Source organism: Doryrhamphus excisus, linkage group LG2 (genome assembly GCF_037039965.1).
Source record: "Doryrhamphus excisus strain RoL-2023G ecotype Guam linkage group LG2, RoL_Dexc_Guam_v1.1, whole genome shotgun sequence".
NCBI classification, from domain to species: domain Eukaryota; kingdom Metazoa; phylum Chordata; class Actinopteri; order Syngnathiformes; family Syngnathidae; genus Doryrhamphus; species Doryrhamphus excisus.
In genome coordinates, this window is record NC_136358.1 from 20,990,815 (window position 1) to 21,015,969 (window position 25,155).

Genomic DNA, 25,155 nt, shown 5'->3' on the forward strand with positions numbered 1-25,155 from the left:
ACTTGATGCTCGTAAACCCGCAACCTGGTTTTCTATCATATTTTGACTTTATTCTCATAACAATATAGCTTTTTATGATTTTTTTTAATTTTCTAAAAATTACAACTTTATTTAGTTTTGTTATTTTATTTTGTTTTCATGACACATCAAGAGTGAATAAATACATATAAAAGCCATGTATTATTTCCATAAAGCGGTCCCCTGGAGTGGACGCCGTTGCTTTATAAGGGCTAAGATAAGGGACACCGGGCTGCTAACAAAGTAGAAAATAAAGCTTGACGAGGTACTCTGCTAAAACCTGGTTTTACACCAGCGACACCACCTCTTATAAATAGTCCAGACGGAATGTTGGCTGTTTATAGTCGGCTTATTTATTGACGTCTATGCACCATCCATGCACCTTCCATGCTGGGGCGTGTCTGTTCCCTGGACATAGCCTACCTGCTGGAAATAAGGGAAAGGTATTTTTTCATCAATCAATATTTCTACTGTGCATAGTGGAACTGCTGGTTATTTTTAGGGCTATAAAGGAGGAGGAATAGGCAGGCAAACCAAGTCATCTTCTCTGCACTTGCTTCGTCCATTGTTTTGTCTTCAACATTTGTCTTATGGTAAAGGAAACAAGCATACAGTATCACTCAGATACGTGAACATCCAGCAGCTACACAATTTTTTGGCATGGCTAGTATTTTGATGAAAAACTAACTGAACGAGGTGGACGTGCGGATCGATACTGAAATATCGACACTCCCAACACCGGAATGTTGATCCTCAAATGAAAACATCGATACTTTTGCTACTTAGTATATCATTCATGGAAAGACAGTGGGAAGTAATTTTAAATGGAGATTTTAAAGAAAGGAAATCAGTGGCATCCACATCACTACAGACAAGACAACAAACATCTCCAAAGGTCTGGTCTCCTTCAGCGCCACAAACTTTGGCCGTTTGGAATTTGGAGGAAAGTTCTGGAAGAACATTTTATTCTTCTTCCAATGTTACTGGCATGACAAGGAGATCCCACCTGAGATGTTTTGCACACGGAACCATCACCATCTTTCCATGAACAATGGAGATTCAGATTGTGTAGGGGCGTCAAGTGGCAGAGACACACATCTTGTGTGTTCCCTTCATCTAAATTGGATGGATGGATGGATGGATGGATGGTTGGTTGGTTGGTTGGTTTGTTCATCTCCAAGATAAATTCCCTGATCCAGCAGCTTCCAGATTTGGAAAACATGGGGGCATGCAGGGTTCAAGAAAATAAGGGAATGGTACTTGCTAATGGCTAGTGTTGCTAACCTTTGTGCTCATTCGGTTTAGCAGTAAAAAAAGTTCAAATCAGCAACATGAGTTTTTGTTTACCGTAAGACGGACGTGCACGTGTTCTAAAATGCCCAAGAAAACGCCATCCAGGCGGTGAACTTTGTGTTTTCTTTCCGCTGTGGAACATGTGGTCATGTACAGTGCGGACCCGAGTCCGAGGGGGTAACCTCCGGTCATTTCTCTGTGCGTCCGAGGTGTCGGGAGCGCCGACGTGCCATGTGAGCGTCGCCATGAATCGGCCATTGGCGTATGAGCAATGGCGCCGCCTGTTCGTCAGCCATCAGCAAACACACAGCTAAATGTGTTTTCTCAGTCAACACCGCTCTCTAATTCATTCCCGTGCAGGGGCCGTGGGGGTGTGAGGACCCGACCCCCCCGGCGCTCACGTTTTGGCCGCTTTAGGAAGCTGCGGCTATAAATCTTTCATGTGTGAAGGTCCTGTGGCCAGGCATCTTTTTGGAAAGTATATCCGGTCCAAGCACCCGCCGGGACCTGATCCGTGTAACCGGCACCCCAACAGGCTCAGCATCTTTCTGTTTCACAATACACTCGGGTCCTTGTGATATCTGAGGCCTTTTATCTGCTTTTACGTCATTAAAACAAAACCATGACTCACTTTTTTCACCTAGCCGTCGCCATCACCGTCGCCATCAGCCTCTCCTCCTTCGTCAAACATCTCAGTCATGTGACCTGTTGTTATCAAATTTGGTCAATCATGAAAATTGGTGGAAAACGGAGGTTGGACTGCATGTCATGACGGACTTGTTGTTGATTGTGTGAGCGTGCCTAATGTTTTGACTGGAGTACATGACCTTGGATTGGCTAAAAGTGTTTTTAGCCATATTACACTGTGATGATAGTAGTCGCTGTATATTCCTATACACTTTACTTCAAGCAAAGACACGCACACGCACACCCACACACACACTCACACACTGGAAGGCCATCTGACTCCCTTTTAATCAGTTTTCACCTTGACCCTTTAGCGTGGCTGTACCCGCTAAGGACACCCGATACCCCGGCATGGCCGCCCCTAAACGCTCCCTTTACGGAGGATGTCGGTACGGCCACCCGATCGGCCACGAGAGGCCCCGGTGGGGTGTTTTACAAGCTATCGAGGAAGAGCCGAGGGTGGGGGGGGGGGCGGATCCGCGCCAGCCAGTCTTAAAGGTGCCGTTTATAGACGGCGGCCTCGGCGGGACAGCGACGGCAAACATCAGGCCGCTTCGGGCGTGTTAAGAATAACTGAGTAAATAGGCTAATCTGGGCCGGGACGGACGCCACTGCTCCCAATCACTCTAAGTCACTCCATGATGCAACACTTCCTGTCCTGACACTGGACTACATTCGCTTCATCAATGTAGTTTTCTCACTTTTCATATGCAGTACTGTAATCTCTAAAAAAAACAATTTTCTTATATTTGTATAATAGGGACTCTAAAGGTGACTATAGGGGTGTTATTTTATGATGAGAGGGCTCTAATAATGATAAAAACACATTTAGAAGAACAAAAGCAGGATTTTTAAGTTGTATCTGTTTATTTCTCCTTTTATTGTGTCTACTACCGTGGCTAATAAGCGTATAAAGATCACCATAGGGGTGTTATTTCATGTCTAGAGGGCTCTAATCATGTTAAAAAGCATATTTAGCAGGTTGCTAGCTTATTTCCAGTTAGCATGTCCTACTATATTAGGGAATAGGAGCGTAAAGGTGACCATGGTGGTGTCATATCATCACTACAGTGCTCTAATAATATATTTTTTGATTTTTTTTAGAGGACCGTAAACAGGTCTTCTATGTCTGACTTTGTCTTATTAGGTCTACCATATTGGCTAACAGGAATGTAAAGTGCATAGGGGTGTTATTTCATGTCTAGAGTGCTCTAATAATGTTTAAGAAATCGTTGTGTTTAAGAAATCGAGTCGTAAACAGGTTTTCTTTGTCTTATATGTCTTACGCTCTTGTATTATGTAAAGGTGTGTAAAAGTGTGAAGGTGACTATAGGGGTGTTAGTTCATGACTAAGGTGCTCTAATGTTTAAAAATGTATTTAGAGGGTGGTAAAAACAGGTTTACTTGCATTTTAAATGTCTTATTTTCTTGTATTATCTACTATTTTGGATAATAGGAGTATAAAGGTGACTATAGGGGTGTTAGTTCATGACTGAAGCACTCTAATGTAACCTTTTCTATGTCTTATCTTTTCTTATTATGTCTCCTCTATTGGGTAATAGCAGTGCACTGGTGACTATAGGGGTGTTATGTCATTGGTGGTGAGCCAACTAGTGTGTTTCGGGATTAAACCTGGATTGTGTGGAGCCGATACCACGATGTGGTGTTTTCAGGTTTTTGCAAGTCCATGTGAGCGTGCTTGTTTTGACAACCCGCAGCCTGCACGCGAAACATTACGAAAACTCGACTAGGTCGCGGTCGGCGTGTAAACCCGGCGGGTGCCTGACCACGTCAGGTTTAGCTTGGACGCAGCACACTGGCACCTCAGTTGGGAACACCTCAATGGCCGCACTGTGCGCCTTCAAATACAAGACCTGCCGGCCTGACTGCTCTTTGCCTTTCACCTCCATACCTCACACTTTGGGACAAGCGCTCGGCCTTTTTACGTCCTCGGTGGAAAACTTTGCTGTTTCTCAGCATCTTCGTTAACTCTCGTCATGTGGAGATCCACACGTCCTGCCCACAAGTGAATGTGGAGGTCACAAGATGGCTGCTTACATATAAATGTAGAATGGGGGGTCATTTTGATACATTTTTTACATTAAAAATGCTAAATGTAGGTCAATGTAGGTTGTATCTATTTCAAGAATTAATTTGGCTATTACTCTTTTTTTTTTTTACTTTTTTAACTTTTAAATATTTTTCAAATATTTTCTAAATATGTCAACTTTCATAATTTTTCTCTTAATGTTATGCCTTTATTTCCAAAATATTTTCCCACAACCAAAATTTGCAAAAGTTACAACTTTATTATTTTTAATATTTCAGCTTTATACTATAAAAAGGACGTAATTTTTCCTCATAATATTATGACATTTTTTTTGTTAAATTCAAACTTTTTTCCCTCTTAATATTTTTATTATTCTCTGAAATGCTACTGCTGATTTTTCAATGTTTTCATTTTCTTATTAAAAGATGTGATGTTGACAATGTGCCACTGGCCGTAAATGGCCCCCGTACCGCACTTTGGACACCCTTTGTGCATGTATCATCGCAGCTTTCTTTTACAAGTGACAAAGCATATGAATATCTTATGATATACCGCAATGAAATTTAATTTAAAAGTATTACAAATGTCCGCGGGTCACAAAATTGCCTGCAAACCGCAATTGGGACACCCCTGGTCAAAGTATATGAAAATCTGAAATAATATAAAATAACATATACAACATATATATAAAAATATACAAACAAGTACCAATATGAGTTTAGTATAGTATTATATAGTATACTAGTGTATTTTTTCATTTTGCAATGTATACCTTATACAACCTTACACAAGAAATGGTGCATAATCACCTGAAACCTAAAAAGTGCATGTGTATATACTTTAGTGTATATTTTTTGACCACGTGCAATAACAAGTCTGTACGGTAACGCGGTGACTGCCTCTGCTGTCCTTCCCTCGCCCCACTTGTGGCCGTGTGTTTGGTCAAAACTCCCGCAGGCCCACACTCTGTCCACACTCGGTGGACCTGGGCCACGCGTGCTCCTCATTCCTGCTGGAGGCCCGCTACGAGCGCTGGATGCTGTGTTCGAGTCCTGGTTGTCATAATAGGGCCGCCGACAAGGACGTCTTAATGCCACCTTAATGCCTTCACCGTCAACACCGCTTACGTAATGCCGCTCGTATGGCACCGACCCTAAACGCCCCCCCCCCCCCCAACCCTGTCAACCATCCTTCAGCCTCCCGCTAGCATGCAGCTGCAAGACATGATTGAAAACCTGAAACACATTCATCAATGTGGACATGCTAGCTTGTGTTGTGTGTTTATGCTTCCCTGTGCGTTACGCAACAAACGCTTGTGCACACAGGTGGGGGAGGGCTTAGGAGAGCGAGGGGGGGGGGCGGTCAAATGTGTCATGGAAAAGTTAGATAGATGCTGCCAGAGGCTCCACATGCACAAGCGTGATGGCTAAGGACTTCCTGAGTTTACACTGAAACTTCATTAGCCGCCATTTAAGGTAACATGAGACCGCCCCCACTGACACAAAAATGGCGTCTTATATCTCCAGAAATTGGGCATGAGTGCGGAGAGATGCCGTTTTAAAGCTAAAATACCAAAGTAGGCAATCGAGGACGATGATGTTGATGGAATTACATCCGAGTAAAGGCACATAGCATGAAAGTATGCCCCTTAAAATCAAAATTACTTCAGATATTGCGCATGAATCTCGAGAAATGCTGTTGCGAAAATGCCAAAGAATGAACTTGGGTATTATAATGGTGACTTTTTTATTTCCTTGTAAGCCCAAATATCATGCTGGCATATCAAGTAAGCTGCATATGGATGTACAGTGCATCCGGAAAGTATTCACAGCGCTTCACTTTTTCTACATTTTGTCATGTTACAGCCTCATTCCAAATTGTATTAAATTAATCTCTTACCTCAAAATTCTACACAAAATACTCCATTATGACAATGTGAAAACGTTTTTTTTAACTTTTTTTGAATTTATTAAAAATAGAAAACAAAAAAATGACATTTACATAAGTATTCACAGCCTTTGCCATGAAGCTCAAAATTGAGCTCAGGTGCATCTTTTTTCCACTGATCATCCTTGAGATCTTTCTACAGCTTAATTGGAGTCCACCTGCAGTAAATTCAGTTGATTGGACATGATTTGGAAATATAATAACTGTCTATATAAGGTCCCACAGTTGACTGTGCATGTCAGAGCACAAACACCAGCACAAACACCAGACGAAAGCCATCAGACCAGAGAATTTTGTTTCTCATGGTCTGAGAGTCATTCAGGTGCTTTTGGCAAATTCCAGACGGGCTGCCATGTTCCTTTTACTAAGGAGTGGCTTTCGTCTGGCCACTCTACCATACAGGCCTGATTGGTGGATTGCTGCAGAGATGGTTGTCCTTCTGGAAGGCTCTCCTCTCTCCACAGAGGAACGCTGGAGCTCTGACAGAGTGACCATCGGGGCCTTGGTCACCTCCCTGACTAAGGCCCTTCTTCCCCGATCGCTCAGTTTAGAAGGCCGGCCAGCTCTAGGAAGAGTCCTGGTGGTTCCAAACGTCTTCCATTTCCGAATAATGGAGGCCACTGTGCTCATTGGGGCCTTCAAAGCAGCAGACATTTTTCTGTATCCTTCCCCAGATTTGTGCCTCAAGACAATCCTGTCTCGCAGGTCTACAGACAGTTCTTTTGACTTCATGCTTGGTGTTTGTGCTCTGACATGCACAGTCAACTGTGGGACCTTATATAGACAGTTATTATATTTCCAAATCATGTCCAATCAACTGAATTTACTGCAGGTGGACTCCAATTAAGCTGTAGAAAGATCTCAAGGATGATCAGTGGAAAAAAGATGCACCTGAGCTCAATTTTGAGCTTCATGGCAAAGGTTGTGAATACTTATGTAAATGTGATTTTTTTGTTTTCTATTTTTAATAAATTCAAAAAAGTAAAAAAAAAACGTTTTCACATTGTCATAATGGAGTATTTTGTGTAGAATTTTGAGGTAAGAGATTAATTTAATACAATTTGGAATGAGGCTGTAACATGACAAAATGTAGAAAAAGTGAAGCGCTGTGAATACTTTCCGGATGCACTGTATGACATCAGTAGTGAATAACACGGTTAAGTAAAACTAAAATGAATAAAGCTTTTTGCGGAGAAATGCTAATACAAAAATGCCATAAACGTTGACTTTTTAATATCCTTGTAAGACCAAATATCATGCAAGTATGTTAAGTAAGCTGCATATGTATGTCATCAGTAGTGAATAACACGATTAAGTAAAACTAAAATAGTAAAGCTCACAAATTTTGCGGCGAAATGCTAATATGAAAATGCCATAGACGTTGACTTTTTAATATCCTTGTAAGCCCAAATATCATACAAGTATGTTAAGTAAACTGCATATGTATGACATCAGTAGTGAATAACACGATTAAGTAAAACTAAAATGAGTGAAGATCACAATTTTGCAGAGAAATGCTAATACAAAAATGCCATAGACATTGACTTTTTAATATCCTCGTAAGCTCAAAGTATGCCCTCTAGTGGGTGTAAGCTGCATACGGATGATATCGGCAGTGAATAACACGATTAAGTAAAACTAAAATGAGTAAAACTACATGCGAAAATTGCGAAAATGCCAAAGAAATGCAGTGGAGAAAGATAACGTTGACTTTTTTTTATCCCAGATTACCATGTTAATATGTTCATGATAGCCTGGTACGCCCCCTAGTGGCTGGAAGTGTAAAAATGAGTTGTTCAAACGTTGCACAATGGCATCAATAACAACTTGACTTCCATTTTGTTTTCCACTACAGCTTCTGTTGAAATGTTTACCCGGTGGAAAGTCGCCCCATCAGGGCTTTTTCTTGAAACCATTCCATCCACTTTGTGTTTTCACTTGTGCAGAACGCCAAGCTCAAGTAAAACATCTCGCGGTTTTGCACGTTGCCAGGTTTTCCACGTTACTCAATATCTTGCACGCCGCCTGCGTCTCCACGGGATGTGCGCCTCCGAGGCGGCCATGAAGCAACGTCTTTGCGGCCCATGCTGGACTAATTGGATTAAGGCTGAAGCAGAATGGACACGAGCCGCCTTCACGGGCCCGCCAGGCCTCGTGCGTTGCTCAACACCTACAATCTGCCGCCTTGTCCACCGCCGCTCTCCGGGGTGGCGTCTGAGCCCCCGGAGAGCGACTCGGACAGGTAGACCGGGGGTCCCCGTGGCGGCGGACTTGATTGTAAGCGCAAACACATGCAGCCTGAATGGCGGATTCATGGCGGCAAAGTCTCCTGAGAGGTTTCCACGAAGGCGCTCGGCCCTAAATCCAACCATTCATGCTGGAGGAAGTATAAATAATGTCTTTGTCCGTCGTTCCGTCATTGCAGTGTTGGGTTCCGCGTGCATTGAGGGGTGGGGGGGCTCAAACCTGTAATGTCACCACCTCCCCTTTTTGGAAAATAAATGTGATTACGCAACCGGGGTGGGGGGGATGAGTCTGTGGTTTCCACTCCTGCAGGTAATTAGCTTAAGTAACAGCCATTTATCAAACATCGCTTATGTAATCATATAGCGTTGCTAAACATGTTGTTTACGCTCGTGTGCTAGCTGTGCCCGGGTAGCAAGGCACAACCTAGCATCGCTTCATCGCTTCGCCCCACTTCATAATATAATAATGAATTAATAATAATTATAACTTCAATACTGCCACATTGGATATGGCCGGATATGACTGATAGTGACGTGCGTTTCGCCTTTTTTTGTCCTAGTAATGGATTTGTACGCATGTACTTTGATTAATATACATATTAAAAACAGAACATGGTGTTCCAACCGTGGAATTGGCCACAACATGACTGGAGTTATGCAACACTCATGTTTTGATGTTTTGTATTCATAGATGAAGGACACCTACTTTAGCTTTTTCTTGCTCTTATGGTTGGTCACCTGATCCTCATCTGCTGAAAGATATTACCAAGTTACAATTTAGTAATCCTAGCCCAAGCCTTACCTTAAGCCTAACTCAAACCCTAATCCTAGCCCCAACCCAAGCCTTAACCTGAGTTTGAGGCCTAGACCTACCCTAAAACCTAATCCTAACCCTAGCTCGAGCCTTAACTCTTAGCTAACCTTAGCTTACCTTAGCTTGGGGCCTAAACCTACCCCAGGACCTAATCCTAACTCGAGCCTGAGCCCTAATTGTAGCCCCTAGTCTGAGCCCTAATCATGTTCCCTAATCCTAATTCTAGCCCTAGACTTAACTCTGGCCTTAACTTTAGTGTGGGCCCAAAACCTACCCCAGGACCTAATTGTAACCCGAGCCTGAGCCCTAATTGTAGCCCCTAGTCTCATCCCTAATCATATTCCCTAACCCTAGCCCGAGCCTTAACTCTGGCCTTAACCTTATCTTGGGGCCTAAACCTACCCCAGGACCTAATCCTAACCCAAGCCTGAGCCCTAATCGTATTCCCTCACCCTAACCCTAGCCCTCGCCTTAACTCTGGCCTTAACCTTAGCTTGGGCCCTAAACCTACCCCAGGACCTAATCCTAACCCGAGCCCTAATCGTATTCCCTAACCCTAGCCCTCGCCTTAGCCCTTTCTCTAGCCCTAGACCTACTTTTAGACCTAATCCTAACCCTAGCTCTCGCCTTAACTCTGGCCTTAACCTTAGCTTGGGCCCTAAACCTACCCCAGGACCTGATCCTAATCTGATGAGTCCTAATCTTAGCCCCTAGTCTGAGCCCTAATCGTGTTCCCTAGCCCGAGCCTTAACCCTAGCTTCAGCCCTAATCCTTGTCCTAGCCCTATCCCGAGCCCAAGCCTAAGCTTAGCCCTAACCCTAGCCTTAAATCTAGCCTCAACACTAGCCATACCTCAGGCCAATCCCGATCCAAGCTGTAATTGATCCAGCACCTTTCATTGGAGCCAGGAAGTAGGAAGTGTCACGTGTCATGTGACCTTTCCCTTTGCTCAGACCCGGAAGCTGACCAAGGCGGAGCGGCAGCGTTTCAGCGAGGAGGTGGAGATGCTGAAGGGCCTCCAGCATCCCAACATCGTCCGCTTCCACGACTCCTGGAAGTCCACGGTGAAAGGCCACAAGTGCATCATCCTGGTGACGGAGCTCATGACCTCGGGAACGCTCAAAACGTGAGTCCGCGGAAGGAGTCGGGAGCGATGGGCGGGCATTGGTACGTACATTCTTATCTGGCTTTGTTCCTCAGCTACTTGAAGAGGTTCAAGGAGATGAAGCTGAAGCTGCTGCAGCGCTGGAGTCGACAGATCCTCAAGGGGCTCCACTTCCTGCACACGCGCACGCCGCCCATCATCCACCGGGACCTCAAGTGCGACAACATCTTCATCACCGGGCCCACCGGCTCCGTGAAGATCGGAGATCTGGGGCTGGCCACGCTCAAAAGTGCCTCCTTCGCTAAAAGTGTCATTGGTGAGTGAAGGTGGCTCCATCGGTAGACCGCTATACACGGGCTCGAACCCGCGGGAACTCTTTGGGGAAGACTTTTCCGTGCCATCTTGACAGGGACGCCGGAGTTCATGGCCCCAGAGATGTACGAGGAGAAGTACGACGAGGCGGTGGACGTCTACGCCTTCGGCATGTGCATCCTGGAGATGGCCACCTCCGAGTATCCGTACTCTGAGTGCCAGAACGCCGCGCAGATCTACCGCAAAGTCACCAGCGTGAGTACCGGCGCCCGCACTTCAGGAGGGGCGTTGCAAATGGGGGAGATATACGTATGTACATACGTAATGAATACCAAGCATGTGTTTCCGACGCGCTGCAAAAAGACGCAGGGGAGAGTAGCGGGACTTGAACACCCCACGTCACCAACCCAAGCGTGCGTTTTCACTCGGGAGCCAACAGGCGAGCCGTTAGCATGTCGGAAATGTTGGACGTGCATAATCGTTTAACGGCACACCTCGTAAACGCATTCCAGCGTGCGGCGGGGACATGGCGGCCAAATGTTACAGCAGGTGCTTCCTGGGGGGCCACCGCAGGACGCTACATTAGGTACGGCCCATCCCATGCAAACATGGCTTCGCTTTAGCCTTCCTTCTTCCCTTCTTCCCTTCTTCCCTTCTTCCCTTCTTCCCTTCTTCCCTTCTTCTCTTCTTCTCTTCTTCTCTTCTTCCTGTCTTCCCTTCTTCTCTTCTTCCTGTCTTCCCTTCTTTCTTTCCTCCCTTCTTTCCTTCCTCCCTTCTTCCCTTCTTCCCTTCTTCATTTCCTCCCTTCTTCCTGTCTTCCCTTCTATCCTTCTTCCCTTTTCCCCTTATTCCCTTCCATCCTTCTTCCCTTCTTCCTGTCTTCCTGTCTTCCCTTCTTCCCTTCTTCCCTTCTATCTTTCTTCCCTTTTTCCCTTATTCCCTTCCATCCTTCTTCCCTTCTTCTTTTCTATTCTTCTTCCCTTCTACCCTTCCTCCCTTCTGCCCTTCTTCCCTTCCTCCTTTCTTTCGTTCTTCCGTTCTTCCCTTCCCCCTTCTATCGTTCTCCCCTGCTTCCCTTCCTCCCTTCTTCCCTGCCTCCCTTCTTCCCTTCTTCCCTTCCTCCCTTCCTCCCTTCCTCCCCTCTTCCCTTCCTCCCTTCTTCCCTTCCTCCCTTCCTCCCTTCCTCCCTTCCTCCCTTCATCCCCTCTTCCCTTCCTCCCTTCTTCCCTTCTTCCCTTCCTCCCTTCTTCCCTTCCTCTTTTCCTCCCTTCCTCCCTTCGTCCCCTTCTTCCCCTTCCTCCCTTCGTCCCCTTCTTCCTGAGTCACTGAGGAGTCTCTCGCGGCTTTGATTTATTTTAATTTTTTTCCCACACGGCAGTTCTCCCTGTGCCGTTGACCCCCTGGCGGGGGTGAAGGTCATGCAGGTGGGGGTGGACATGGGCGGACATGGGTGGGCATGGGTGGACATGGGCCTGACATGGGTGGACATGAGCGGACATGGGCCTGCAGGCTGAACCATCCATTGTTGATCATACATGAAAGACGCTCTCATTAAACAACAAAACACAACCATGACTAATTACAGAGGACCTCACCTTGTCCCCTTCTTTGCTGTGTGTGTGTGTGCGTGTGTGCAGGGCATCAAACCCGACAGCTTCTACAAAGTCAAAGTGGCGGAACTGAAGGAGATAATCGAAGGCTGCATCCGCATGAACAAAGGAGAAAGGTAGCCTTCATCCTCCTTCATCCTCCATCAGAGACTCCACGCCAGCCTGCGTTAGCCGCCCGCATCACGCAAACGTCTCACGGCAGGTACACTATCCAGGACCTGCTGGAGCACCCCTTCTTCCAGGAGAACAACGGCGTGCACGTGGAGCTGGCTGAGGAGGACGACACGGTCAAGCCGGGCCTGAAGCTGTGGCTGCGCATGCACGACGCCAAGAAGCTCCACGGGAAGTACAAGGACAACAACGCCATTGAGTTCCTCTTTGAGCTCTACAAGGACGTCCCCGAGGAGGTGGCGCAGGAGATGGTGAGAGTGCATAACATCTGGAGTGCATAAGCACACTTACATACTTAGACTTTTTCATTTTGTGTGCAGAAATGCACTTAGCATTTTGAAAACACAAGCACACTTACACACTTATCCTACACAGTTACACTCGGCATTGTGAGTGTTATGCACTTACACTCGCAGTTGGCATTTTGGGTGTGTAAGTGCACTTATACACTGAGAATTTTGGATGTGTAAGCGCACTTTGATCTTGAGTGCATCAGCACACTTACGCCCTGGGAGTTGGCATTTTTAGTGCGTAAGCGCACTTATACACTTATCATTTTGAGTGCATAAGCAAATTTATACACTTATCATTTTTATTCAGTTACCATTTTGAATCCATATGCGCACTTCCAAATTTTGAGAGTACAAGTGCGCTTTTTTTCTGTGCATATTTTGAGTGCAGAAGCACACTTATGCACTTACACACTTGGCATTTTGAGTGCCAAAGTACACATGCACAGTTAGCATATTGCATAACCACACTTACACACTTACAGTTGGCATTGTGTGCACTTATACACTTATAATTTTAAGTACACAAGTACACTTACCCATGTAATTTTGAGTGCAATTAGAATGCACTTACACTACAGCTATAGAGACACATCTCCACCGTTTTGCCCACTTTAAGTGCAATATCCAGGTGCACAGTGCAGAGTGCTTCTCAACCATGAGCACTTATGCACTCAAGACTTAAGTGTACTAGAAGTAGAGAAGCACTCCCTGTTTTCACCGCCTAAATTGCAACATGTGTGTACTTTTACATGAAGGCGGGTATAAGACTAAGTGTACTGAAAGTACAGAAGTGCGCAGACCATTAGGAGTGTTTAGAGTGCATGATGGGTATGACAGCGTGTACTTCTCAGTATGAGCGCACTCAGAAGACTGAGTGTACTGTGAGTATGAATTAGGACACAGCAAAAACATGATGGGGGTGAGTAGAACACTCGACGGGGGTCAAGGACAGCGCTAAGCTTGTCGTCACCCAGTGTTCCAGGAAGTAGTCCAGGTCTTGAATGACACGATACAGAGGTGACTTTTAATGAAAGCCCCGCCTCCTCGCCTTACCCTTTCATCAAGATGAAATTTGGCAGCGTCGGCGTCCAGCTCCTCTGCCGTAATCCGACTCGGCTGCGGAGAGGCCGCCTCGGACCCGATGTCCCCTCTCTGCTCGCCAGCTGCCAAAACGCCGCTCAGCGGGGTGTCACGGCTTGTGAGAGACAGGAATGTTGGAGCCTATCCCAGCTGCGATCAGCTGTCAATCACAGGACTGACACGGGAAGCTAGCATAGCGTGCGTTTCTTGAAAAGCTGAAGAAAACAACGGAGATAAATTGAAGGTTAAAGGTCATATTGTGGACACATTGCAATGTTTATGTTGTGCCCTGACCGTGTGTGTGTGTGTGTGTGTGTGTATGTGTGTGTGTGTTGCGATGCAGGTGGTGCTCGGCTTCGTGTGCGAGGCCGACTTCAAGCTGGTGGCCAAGGCCATACGGGACCGGGTGACGGCCATCAAGCGGCAGAGGGAGAAGCTGAGGCGGCAGGCGGAAGAGCAGAGGAGGAAGCAGGAGGCCATCGAGGAGGAGCCGGAGCCCTCCTCCCCGGCGCCGGCCACCCCGCCGCCACGGCCACCCGGCCACACCCCGTCGCCCCTCTTGTCTCCCGTCACCAGCTCGGCCGACTCGGGCGTGGGATCCAGCTACCCCGCCGAGCCGGAGGAGCCCGAGGCGGACCAGCACTTTGACCTCCGCCACAACAGCCTCTCCTCCGCCAATTGTGCGTCCGAGCCACACTTTTCTTTTACTTAAAAAAAAAAATCTCGCTAACGCCACATGATGATGAAACTTGTGACCAGCACATGAACCCACGGGAGGCGTGCAGGGAAATGTGAAGCTGTGGCTAACACAATGATTCACTTCCTGTTTGTGTGTCGGCGAAAAGCACGCTGATGTTCTTCTGTGTCATCTGTGGGGTCATGGAGTGTGTTCGCCCCGCCGGGTCACATGCTAACGTCTTTGTCCGTCTGTTGAGACAGCTGACTGCGAGACGGACGGCGATCTCAGCTCCTCCGGCCTCCAGGACACCCAGGAAGCCACACCCCCCACCTCGTACGGCCTCCCCATACCGGCCCTCCGCTTCCCCTCGGTGGGTACCCGACACGCCGTCGTCCGTTGGGACGTGTGTCAATTTATAAATATTTATTTGAAATTAATACAACTTATTTCTCCAAATATTACTATTATATTATTAATATTGTCACTTTTTCCCCAACCTCATTTTCCAAAAAAGACAACTTTATTTTTGATTATTTTATGTCTTTAAAAAATATTTTAAAAATTTCTTTAATATTAAATATTAAAACGTTTATTTTCGTAGAATTGTCATAAAATTACTGCTGTTTTTGTCCATTTCTGTTGTTTTTTTTTACATTTTCAACAATTTCAACTTTATTCTTGAACATTTTTTCCCCATGACATTATGATTTAATTTTCCAAAAATTACTTGATGTTTCTCGTCCTATTATGACTTTAAAAAAATATATTTTTCTTTAATATTTCAACTCCATGCGATTAAAATTGGATAATATTACAAGGTTATTCTTGGCTAATTGTGACTTTTTTTCTTGATAGAATATGATTTTTTTTCTCCTAATATTTGGACTTTGTGACCGTGTGAGCTAAAGCGCTAGCATTGCAGTCACATTTGAACAGAGCCGTCATGCTAGGTTAGCTGATTTGTCGAAGGAAAAAAAACCCATCAAACTAACAGCTCCCACATGTGTGTAGCTTTTTGGGCTGGGTTTTACGCCGCGTAGCGAAGCCTGCTCATAAAGCGTGTCGTGTGCACCGTCGCTGAGGCTTTTCTCTCGTGTTTCCCGTTAGAGCATTGCCGTGTCCAGCACCACAGAACACGCCAACCCAGGATCTCCAAGCGGCTTGAATTCTCCCTTGGACAGGTATGCTTCCTCATCTTCACTAGCCCCACCCCTCCAGCTCCTCGTCCACATCTGTGGACTCATACGGGGTTGCTTTTTATATGTAAAAATTTACGTTTTGTTCTGATGAACAAAATACAACCAACTAGTGGAAAAAGTGGCCTATTTTTGATGAACAATCTTTTTTTTGCAGATTTTTGTTGACAAATTTTCTGACTCTGAGTGAGTGAGTGGGTGTGTATTTTTGACAGGAGAAAATTATGTATACAATATTTTTTTCAAATTAATTTGTGTAACAAAAAAAATACAAATAAAAATCACCCCCATTTGACCACAAATTTGGCATTTTTTTAACATTAAATATATTTTTAAAATTTCTTAAACATACAAATTAAAAATATGTTAAATTTATTATTATTTAATTATTTTAATTTATTTAATTTCTTTCTTTCTTTGTAATTATTCATTCAAAGTGACTGTGTGAGTATGCAGAAAAAAGCAGCATATTTTGTGAAAAAATCCAAAATATTTTCATAATGTAAAAAAAACAAAACATACTGTGGACCCTTGCGGGGTTCTGAGAGGCGGGCTCTCGGGGGGAGGGGGACTTTGTTCTCTGTGGGAGTCAACATGTGCTTTCTATGTGCTGTGCATCTATTGGCACTCTTTATTGTTTCTGCTCTCCATACAAATATATATTTTAAACATTGCTAGCATCAGGTTAATTTTTCCCTCTGATGTTGGATCAATATTTGCAATAAAAGGGATTGTGGACTAGATTGTAATGCTGCAGAACCTTGTCCACAATCTAGGTTCAAGGCGCAGGGATGCTCTGTGTGGTATTTACTGTAACAATGAGTCCTGGGGTGCACATTAGCGTCCTCAGAAATCACAAAGCGCCCCCACTCCGCTCCGCCCCGCCCCCCTCCGCTCTCGCCTTCCTATTTTATTATTGGAAAATTGAGCTTTGCTAAGAGCTTAAGCCCCGATCAGTCTTTAAATAGAAATAGATGGAACGGTGGCGGCTGTTGCCAGACCCAAAAATGTTTTGCGGCCACGGGATGGAAGGGCAGGCCGCCCTCGACCGCCCGCCCGCCCTCCCTCCCGATGAGATGCAATTAGCCGAGGCGAGGCTTTTTTTAACCGTAAACTGAATGTTCTCTGCTTCTCAGAAGGCTAAAAGGTGTTCACCACAAACCAGTACAGCGTGGGTGTTTACACCCCAGACATCATAAAAAACGCTAAATAGCAAATATGGCGGCGCTGTCACACATTTCATTGGCCACTTGTTGCTAGGCAGACTTCACGGGGCTCCGCCAGAGCAGAAAAAGAAGTCATCGCCGTTTGTCTTCCGTTGCAGCTATGCCTCCGACGTGACTTCGGGCCTGAGCGACGGCTACGAGGGCGTGACGGAGAAGAGCGAAAGACCGGCCGCCAAGCGCACCGCCGCCAAGCTCTTCAGGCGGAGGGTGCGCTCTCGGCTGCGCATCACAGGGGTACGAGGAGGCCCCGACCCGCACGCTTTCAACACGTTAGCAGCTTGTTTTAACCACATGCACCTACCTCCCCACCCCCCCACCCCAGCTGTCCGATAAGGTGGACCGCGTGGTGGAGTGTCAGCTGCAGACGCACAACGACAAGATGGTGACCTTCAAGTTTGACCTGGATGGAGACAACCCGGAGGACATCGCCGCCGTCATGGTGAGACAAAACATGGACCCATGTCCGACTGAATGACACGATGGGATGGGGGTCACGGGGGGGCCTTTAGCCTGGTCATGGAGCACACCGCTTATAAAAAAATTATGTATACATTTTTTTTCAAATTAATTAAAAAAATACAAATAAAAATTACCCACATTTGACCACATTTCTGCCAATTTTTGACCATTTTTTACGTAAAATATTTTTTGAAAATTATTAAACATACAAATTAAAAATATTTTTAATGTATTACTATTTAATTATTTTAATTTATTTCATTTATTTATTTCTTTGTAATTATTCACTCAAAGTGAGTGCGTGAGTATGCAGAAAAAAAGCAGCGTATTTTGCGAAAAAATCCAAAATGCAAAAACTTGTATGCATGCCGGGGAAAAAATATGAAAATATTTTCGTAACGTAAAAAAATAAACATACATATTTTAAAAAATGTGGGGAAATAAAATTAATTCAAATTTTATTTTATTTTTTTGCAGAAAAAAGCAGCGTATTTAGTGAACAAAACAGAAATAATGTCAAAACCTGTATGCATGTGGGGAAAAAAATACAAACTTTATATTTAATATTTTTTAAACTAATGTATTATTTTTTATTTGCTAAAAAATTCCAATCAAAAATAAATTTTATTTAATTGAAAATTTACAGGGCATTGAATGCTAAATGATAAATGTGCGGGGATGGACTGCCAAACACAGTCATACGCACGTGCACAATGCTAGCCACCCACCCACCAGCTGCCATTTTTATCAGTGAAGCTTACAAGAAGCAGGATGCCATGCACCTACACAGGTTCTTATTTCTAGTCTGTGTTGCCATCAGGGACCACATTGATGGGCGCATGCTTTACACACGTCCACAAGTGCCGATTAGCACATCCTAACATGTCGTCCCCACACAGCACAAACTCTGCTTTGTCTGCTTAACAGCGTGCTTGTTATGGTGCTGAAGTCATCCACACCCTTTTCCAGCTAGCCAAAGGAGCGCTTGTTGTCGGAGCCTCGGCAATGCTGGCTCCGGCTCCTTGTTTGGACGTGAGCGGAATGAAGGCCCGATGATGACGATGACGGGACGCAACGCCTGCATGAATATGCAGAACACTGGACCGCTGCTCCTGCTGTGATTTGGGTTTTTTTTTTTCCCTGGGAAGTAAACATGAGCAACGGAGGAGGACGTTGCCACAGGAATAGTACATCTTGTCCAAGCAGGTGATGCATAACATGCTGGCAGGGAAACTTTTGCTACGGATCAACAACAGACACCAGCGGCACACTTCCTGACTGGGGCCAAACAACCACAAAATGTCTGTCCCCTGTGGAGAGACGGCGGCGGGGGGGGGGGCCTTCATGCTGTAAGTGTCCCAAATGATGATGGTGATTTTACCGCAGGTACACAACGAGTTCATCCTGCCCTCGGAGAAGGAAGGCTTCGTCTACCGCATGGGGGACATCATCAAGCGGGCCGAGGCGCTCATGGCCAAGGAGCAGCCGGTGCACCCCAGCGGGCACCGCCCCCCCCAGCCTGCTTTCAATGGCGGTGCCAACCTACTCTCCTCGTCCCAGGTCAGAACCACAGAGTGTATTATATACTTGTACTTTTTTTTGTAATAAAACAATAAATATATTATTATTTATTACATATAGTAAATATTTTAATAATATTTTTAATAACAATAATTTGAAACAAAATAAATAATAATATATTATATATGTAATTAAACATATTTTTAATACACGTTTTTTCCAGAAATTGTCACTTATGGTGAATGAGATGTGTTTTCTATGGGAAAAAATATATATAAGACACACAGAAAGCTTTCTAGATCTTCCCGGATCTGCACCTATTACAGCTGTTTGGATTTCCAAAACAGTTTGTTTTAATTTATTCCACCCATAGCCCACCTTGGGGCACGCCCACTCGGTTTGCACAGCTAACAGCTTGTAACAGGGCACGCCCATATAAGGAAGTACATACCGACATAGAGCTGATGGCTGTGGCTTGTTGGTGATAAAATGTTAGACTTAGTAAGTAAAGTCAGTATAATAACAACATGGAGGCCGTAAACCAGCAGCCTTTGCTAACTTAGCCGCTAATGGACGTAAACACAGCTGGACTAGACCACCGTGAGCCCAGCCAATTTTAGGTGTGCTTTACCCACGCTGTTCCTGATATCTGCGGCTATCTGCGGCTGACTTCCCTCTGAGCTAGGCTGCTATTCTGAGAGTTTTGGGGGGGGGGTTTGAACCTCTCATGGGGACAGGGGACACAATGTTAGCTAGCTAGCTAGATGTTTATTTATAATGTTTTTATTTAATTAAATGAATAATGAGTTTTAAAAAATACAAATAATAATTTTAAAAGTAAAGCAAATCAAGTAAATACTATAGTATAACGATAATTATTTTATTTTAAAAATATGATATATATTTTTATTAAACATACAGATTAAAAAAAATGACCCAAACTGCACATTTACTGTCAAAAAATATTTTTAAAATGTTTACATTTTTTTAAAACTTTTTTTCTTTAAACTATGTTATGACCAGAAATTTGCAGATTTCTGCTCAGATAATTATTGTTTATAATTTTTTTGACCAAAGACTTTTTTTTAAAATAATTTGTTGTAAAATAATTTTATTTAAAAAATAATGTAAATTTGAAAATACAAAGAAAACTATTTTTATAAAGTAAATAAAATGTATTTATAATATATAATTTTAAATTGGACCAGTCCAGGGTGTACCCCGCCTCTTGCCCGAAGACAGCTGGGATAGGCTCCAGCACCCCCCGCGACCCTCGTGAGGAAAAAGTGGTAGAAAATGAATGAATGAATGAATTTTAAATTGATTAAATAATGCAAATAAAGATATTTTTTGACAAAAAAAATACTTTTTGATCATAAAATTATATAAAAAGTTGACAAAAATGTTTATTTTTAACCAAAATATGTCGATTTGTGGTCAGATAATTACTATTTCATTTCTGTTTTATTATTTTTACAGTGGTATATGTAAGCTGTATTATCATGTTTAATTTACCGACCTATGGTGAATGAGAATATGAATGAAATGAAATATAAATAAACTAATATATGAATAAAAAAATATATTTTTTTTTAAACCAAAAACTGAATGTCTCCTAAATGTCTAACCTTTGAGGAAACGGTATTTGACCCCCCCTCGTGTTTTCCCTCTTTCAGCCGAACCTGCACAGTCACAGCCTCCCACGGACGCACTCCTCCTCCTCGCTGCCCGGTAAGTCTCAGAGCGCATCACATGACGTTAGGATGCTGCCGTCTGCATCGTGCACGCTCACGCACGTGTGTGTCACGTCTCAGACTTCAGTGTGGCCAACCCCGGCGTGGGGGGGGCGCACGGCTCCCCTCCGTGCCCCAATGGCGACGCCTTCGCCGCAGACGTGACCTCAGCTGGGCGACCTCTCATACGCTCGCAGTCTTTCCACAACGCTCCAGGTAATGAGTGAGACCCCCTCCCAACCCCCTCCGCCCCCTTCCACTTCCTGCCTGGCCGAGGAAGAACCAGTGAAGCTCCGCCCAGCCCTGAGGCTCATGCACCTCAAAAGCACACATATGTGTGTGTGGGGGGGGCTGTGGGTGCGTAGCTGTGAATGCGGCTGCTGTCAACGCTGCCGTGGCCTGCAACATCATTCATGTCAAGAAATATGGACAAAATAATAAACAAATAATACATGCAGTACCTCAATAGAATAAATAAAACCTAAATAAATGAAAAATAAAACTGTTAAAGCAGAGCCGTTTATAAACTTTGGAGCCATTGTTGCTCTTGAATCCCCACCCCCCGCGGTACTGGTCCGCCTCCAAATCAGTCCCAGAAGCACACATGGGTCCCATCTGGGCTTCCTCAGGTCCAATTCCAGCGGGGCAGAGAAGCCAGGAACAAAATGTCTCTGTTTGCCGCGGAGGGCCATTAATGCCAAGGGGGGGCAGATTTATGCTCCACACGCCGTCCGGCGGAAGGAAGACTGCGTGTCCTCAAGAGGGCTTCTCGTAAATCCTTGTCAGGTCCTTGAATCCCAGTCGGGACACCTTTTTAGTCCGCATCGTGCTGATGGATTGCGCTTTTGTGCTTGCAGGGTCTCCTCTTCTTTACCGGCACCCGGCTTCCCTCCTCCCACCCCACCAGCACTACCCCCTCCCCTTCCTGGCCAACACCCACTACCCGTTCCAGTACCCGACTTCTCCGGGTTCCCCAAAACCGGTGGGCCTCCATGCCCCCCTGACCCGCGTGGCCAGCAGCCCCACCTTCCCGTCCGTTCCCTCCCCAGCACCGGGCTCGCCCAATCTCCTCACCGCTGACTCTCACAGCAGCAGCGAGAGTCCGCCCATGCCCCCGCCCGCCCCCCAGCACCCCGGCATGTGGCCCCCGCACAGCCAGCCCCTCTTTTCCCTGGCCAACGTCATCTCCATGGCGATGAGCATGGCGCACTCTTTCATCCCGCCCTCTGGTGTGCCCGCGCAGGGGGTGCCCTCCTACGGGGGCTTCCACCCAGAGCACTACCAATACTACCAGACCCCCCCGCAAGAAGTGCCTTACCCCACAGCGGGTCTGCCAGCCCACAGTGTCTACCCCGGCTCTGTGAACACGCCCCCGATGGACGGATTGCCTCCGGGGGAATCTCCAAGCTGGCTCGCCACGCCTCCCGGTGAATCACCGAGCTGGCTCGCCACGCCGCCGGGGGAATCTCCAAGCTGGCTCGCCACGCCGCCGGGTGAATCTCCAAGCTGGCTCGCCACGCCTCCGGGTGCTCCTCTGCAGCAGGGGGGGACCTCCGCCCCCGCCAGCCTGCCTCAGGATTGCCTCGCAGCCTTCCCATCCCAGGCTCCGGGCCCATCCGAAGTGTCCGGTTTAGCTTCCTCGTCGGATCTTTCGCCCTCGCCGACAGATAGCCCGCAAAGCACAGTGAGTCTTCTCGCTGCTAGCTGCTAGCTGCTAGCCTAGGGGTGTCCCAACTTAGTGAAAAGTATTCATATTATGAATATTATGACAAGTTTTCATATTATGACTTTATTCACATCGTATTTGGGCTTTTCCCCCATCCTAATTTTAATAATTCAATAATTCATTTTGGGTTTTTTCATGATATTATGACAAAATAATGTATTTTTTTCCGTAATATTTCAACTCTATGCTACTAAAATGACATTATTTTTTCTTACAAGTTTTTTCACATTTTTTTTATCACTAGTCTCATGACAGGAAATTACAATCGTTAGAATATGACTTTTTTCTATTCATATTTTGACTTTATTGTTGGAAAATTGTTGAAAATTGTTTTTTTTAATGTTTTCAACTGTTTCATTCATTCATTCATTTTCTATTGCTTTTCCCTCACGAGGATCGCGGGGGTGCTGGAGCCTATCCCAGCTGTCTTCGGGCGAGAGGCGGGGTACACCCTGGACTGGTCGCCAGCCAATCACAAGGCACATATAGACAACTGTTTCAACATAATTATTCAATTCCATATTTAGAATGTGCCACGTGCCAGTAAAAAAAAAACACACAAAAAAAAACACGAGCCACAGTTTGGACACCCCTGTGTTTGCCGCACCAGCGTCCAATCTCACCGGTGCTGTGTCTCAAATGGAGTACTTCTGGAGTACATGTTAGTACACATCAGTGCGTACGTGCCAATTAAGGACTAATGGATGCCTAACAGTGACTTTTATTGCAAATGTTGATCCAAAATTGAACAAGAAGGCATCCAAATAATGTACAAGCCAAACAAGTTTTTACATTTTTAGAGGGTTTTAGATGGTTCAGAGGGTTCAGAGGTTGCAAGGCGAGCCCCGCCTCCACATGGGAGCACCAACCAGATTGCAGTGTGCCACTTGAGACACAGCACCTTCGCCTGTTCTCCATCCATCTTTTCCCAAGTGTGTTGGGAATTGTCTACGTCAGCTAAGGGAATGTTGTTTGTGTGTAGTTGTCGTCCACTCAGCTGCACGCCGCTCGGCCAGACCTCAGCAGCAGAACCGCTAATTTAGCGCCGTCAAACAACTCCGGTAAGAAACTTGTTTTTGTTTTTGCTGTAAATACGAGGCTTCTGTTGACGTCTTTTCACTCGCCCTCCTCCTCTTCTTCTCCTCCTACGGACATTATCGGCCATTAGCGCTGCCCCGGGAGCCATTGCGTAACCCGTGGAGCTAATGTTCCGTTCCAGTGGGGGCCACGGCGGCCCTGCCCGCCACCGCCGGCCAATGGGCGTGCGGAGCAGCTCGTTAAAGGCCGCCCCTCCCACACCTGTCTCTGTTTATAGACGCTAAACAGAGGTCCTCTGTTTGAGCAGCCAAACTCACTTGAGGTGCTGACTGGAGGCGGGACCCCTAGGGGCAACACTCAGGCACTGCAGGCCTTTACACGCTTTAGCAGGGGGCCTCAACCTGGGACCCACGTTAGTACAATAGTCGTGACCCACTTTCATTTATTTTTATTTTAGGGTTTATTTAAGTCAAACTTGTCTTAGCGGACAAATGAGTCATATTTCATAATAATTCTCATCATAAGGAATTCAATTTCAAACTCCCAAAATGCACTCAATTGCACCCCCGCCCCATTTAGACAAAAAAAGAACCCCTGCCACCAGTTTCATAGATCCTTTATTCCCAAAATATTATGACTTTATTCCCATAATATTTTGACTTTATTCCCATAATATCATGACTTTATTCCCATAATACCATGACTTTATTCCCATAATATTTTGACTTTATTCCCATAATATCATGACTTTATTCACATAATATCATGACTTTATTCACATAATATCATGATTTTATTCTCATATCATGACTTTATTCCCAGAATATTATGACTTATTCCCATAATATTGTGACTTTATTCCCATACAATTATGATTTTATTCCCATAATATTGTGACTTTATTCCCAGAATATCATGACTTTATTCCCATAGTATCATGACTTTATTCCCATAGAATTATGACTTTATTCCCATAGAATTATGACTTTATTCCCATAATAAGCAGCAGAGTCGCATCCATTAATTTTTCACTATGTTGCCCTTGCTGTGAAACGTTTGTATTTAAAAAGTAAATATGTATGTATTTAAAAACAATGGCATTGATTAGATTAGAATGAACGCTTATCAAAGGCGTCTGATTGGATTAGAGAACAATCACTGCCGCCTTATAAAATGGCCGCCCAGATGTTCCCACTGACGGAACAAACCAAAGGGCATCACCACCATGAGGTGATGAAGATCTTGTATTTCCCAGGAGAAGCGGCAGCCGCTGTGACGGTGGGACGCTTCCACGTGACCCCCAGCACCGATGTTCTGACCTCGGCTTCGCCGGACTCCAGAGGCGGCGGCGGTGCCGCCGGCGGCAGTGGCGGCGCTCGGTCAGAGAGCAGCACCGAGGAGCACTCCGAGACCAGCATGGAAACCTCCGTGACCACGTCCCCCCCTCAGTCACACGTCCATAGGATGTCCTCGGGCCTCCCGCAGGACGTAGACAAGCATCAGCAGGATGCTGAGGAGGAGGAGGAGGATGATGAGGAGGAGGTAGTGGAAGAGCGTCCGAGGACCAGGAGGCGCGGTCGGAGGCGGGTGCACAGCCTCAGCCTGATGGGCACGTCTGCAGACAGCGGGCTGTCGGTGACGGCGGCCGAGGTGGAAGGACGGCTGTGGGATGGGGCGGCCTGCAGCCCCCAGCACGGCAACGCCCTCCACCACCTCTGGATGATGACCTACAACCACAGCGCCCCCTACCTGAGCAGCGACGACTCGGACAGTGACGACGAGGAGATGCTGGAGGAGCTGCAAGAACTTCGAGAAAAGTACGTGCGAGTGACGTGTAGCCCCTGAAAGATGACGTTTCGCGTGTCTGCGACTTTAATGCTAAGGAATGTGACAAATCTTAGCTAACGTGCTAACGTTACACTCACGTTGTAACATCATGCTAGGTTAGCAT

General features: G+C 45.5%; 1 protein-coding gene across 8 annotated transcripts in view; it reads left to right on the forward strand.

Moving 5' to 3' along the window:
- The window catches only part of wnk4a (WNK lysine deficient protein kinase 4a), a 33,991-nt gene that overhangs the window by 5,363 nt on the left and 3,473 nt on the right, over positions 1 to 25,155 (forward strand). For 4 of the 8 annotated variants that reach the window (XM_078788302.1, XM_058078136.2, XM_078788305.1 and 1 more), the window contains exons 3-18: positions 10,009 to 10,181; positions 10,256 to 10,476; positions 10,570 to 10,727; positions 12,110 to 12,198; positions 12,285 to 12,504; positions 13,970 to 14,306; positions 14,566 to 14,675; positions 15,413 to 15,486; positions 16,826 to 16,961; positions 17,050 to 17,166; positions 18,573 to 18,746; positions 20,384 to 20,438; positions 20,522 to 20,656; positions 21,298 to 22,124; positions 23,149 to 23,227; positions 24,460 to 25,021. In XM_078788302.1, the coding sequence (XP_078644428.1) occupies positions 10,009 to 10,181; positions 10,256 to 10,476; positions 10,570 to 10,727; positions 12,110 to 12,198; positions 12,285 to 12,504; positions 13,970 to 14,306; positions 14,566 to 14,675; positions 15,413 to 15,486; positions 16,826 to 16,961; positions 17,050 to 17,166; positions 18,573 to 18,746; positions 20,384 to 20,438; positions 20,522 to 20,656; positions 21,298 to 22,124; positions 23,149 to 23,227; positions 24,460 to 25,021 (3,467 nt within the window). Of the gene's footprint in view, positions 1 to 10,008; positions 10,182 to 10,255; positions 10,477 to 10,569; positions 10,728 to 12,109; positions 12,199 to 12,284; positions 12,505 to 13,969; positions 14,307 to 14,565; positions 14,676 to 15,412; positions 15,487 to 16,825; positions 16,962 to 17,049; positions 17,167 to 18,572; positions 18,747 to 20,383; positions 20,439 to 20,521; positions 20,657 to 21,297; positions 22,125 to 23,148; positions 23,228 to 23,334; positions 24,433 to 24,459; positions 25,022 to 25,155 lie in introns of those variants that run through there. The other 4 variants (XM_078788307.1, XM_078788320.1, XM_078788292.1 and 1 more) reach the window with 3 other exon arrangements.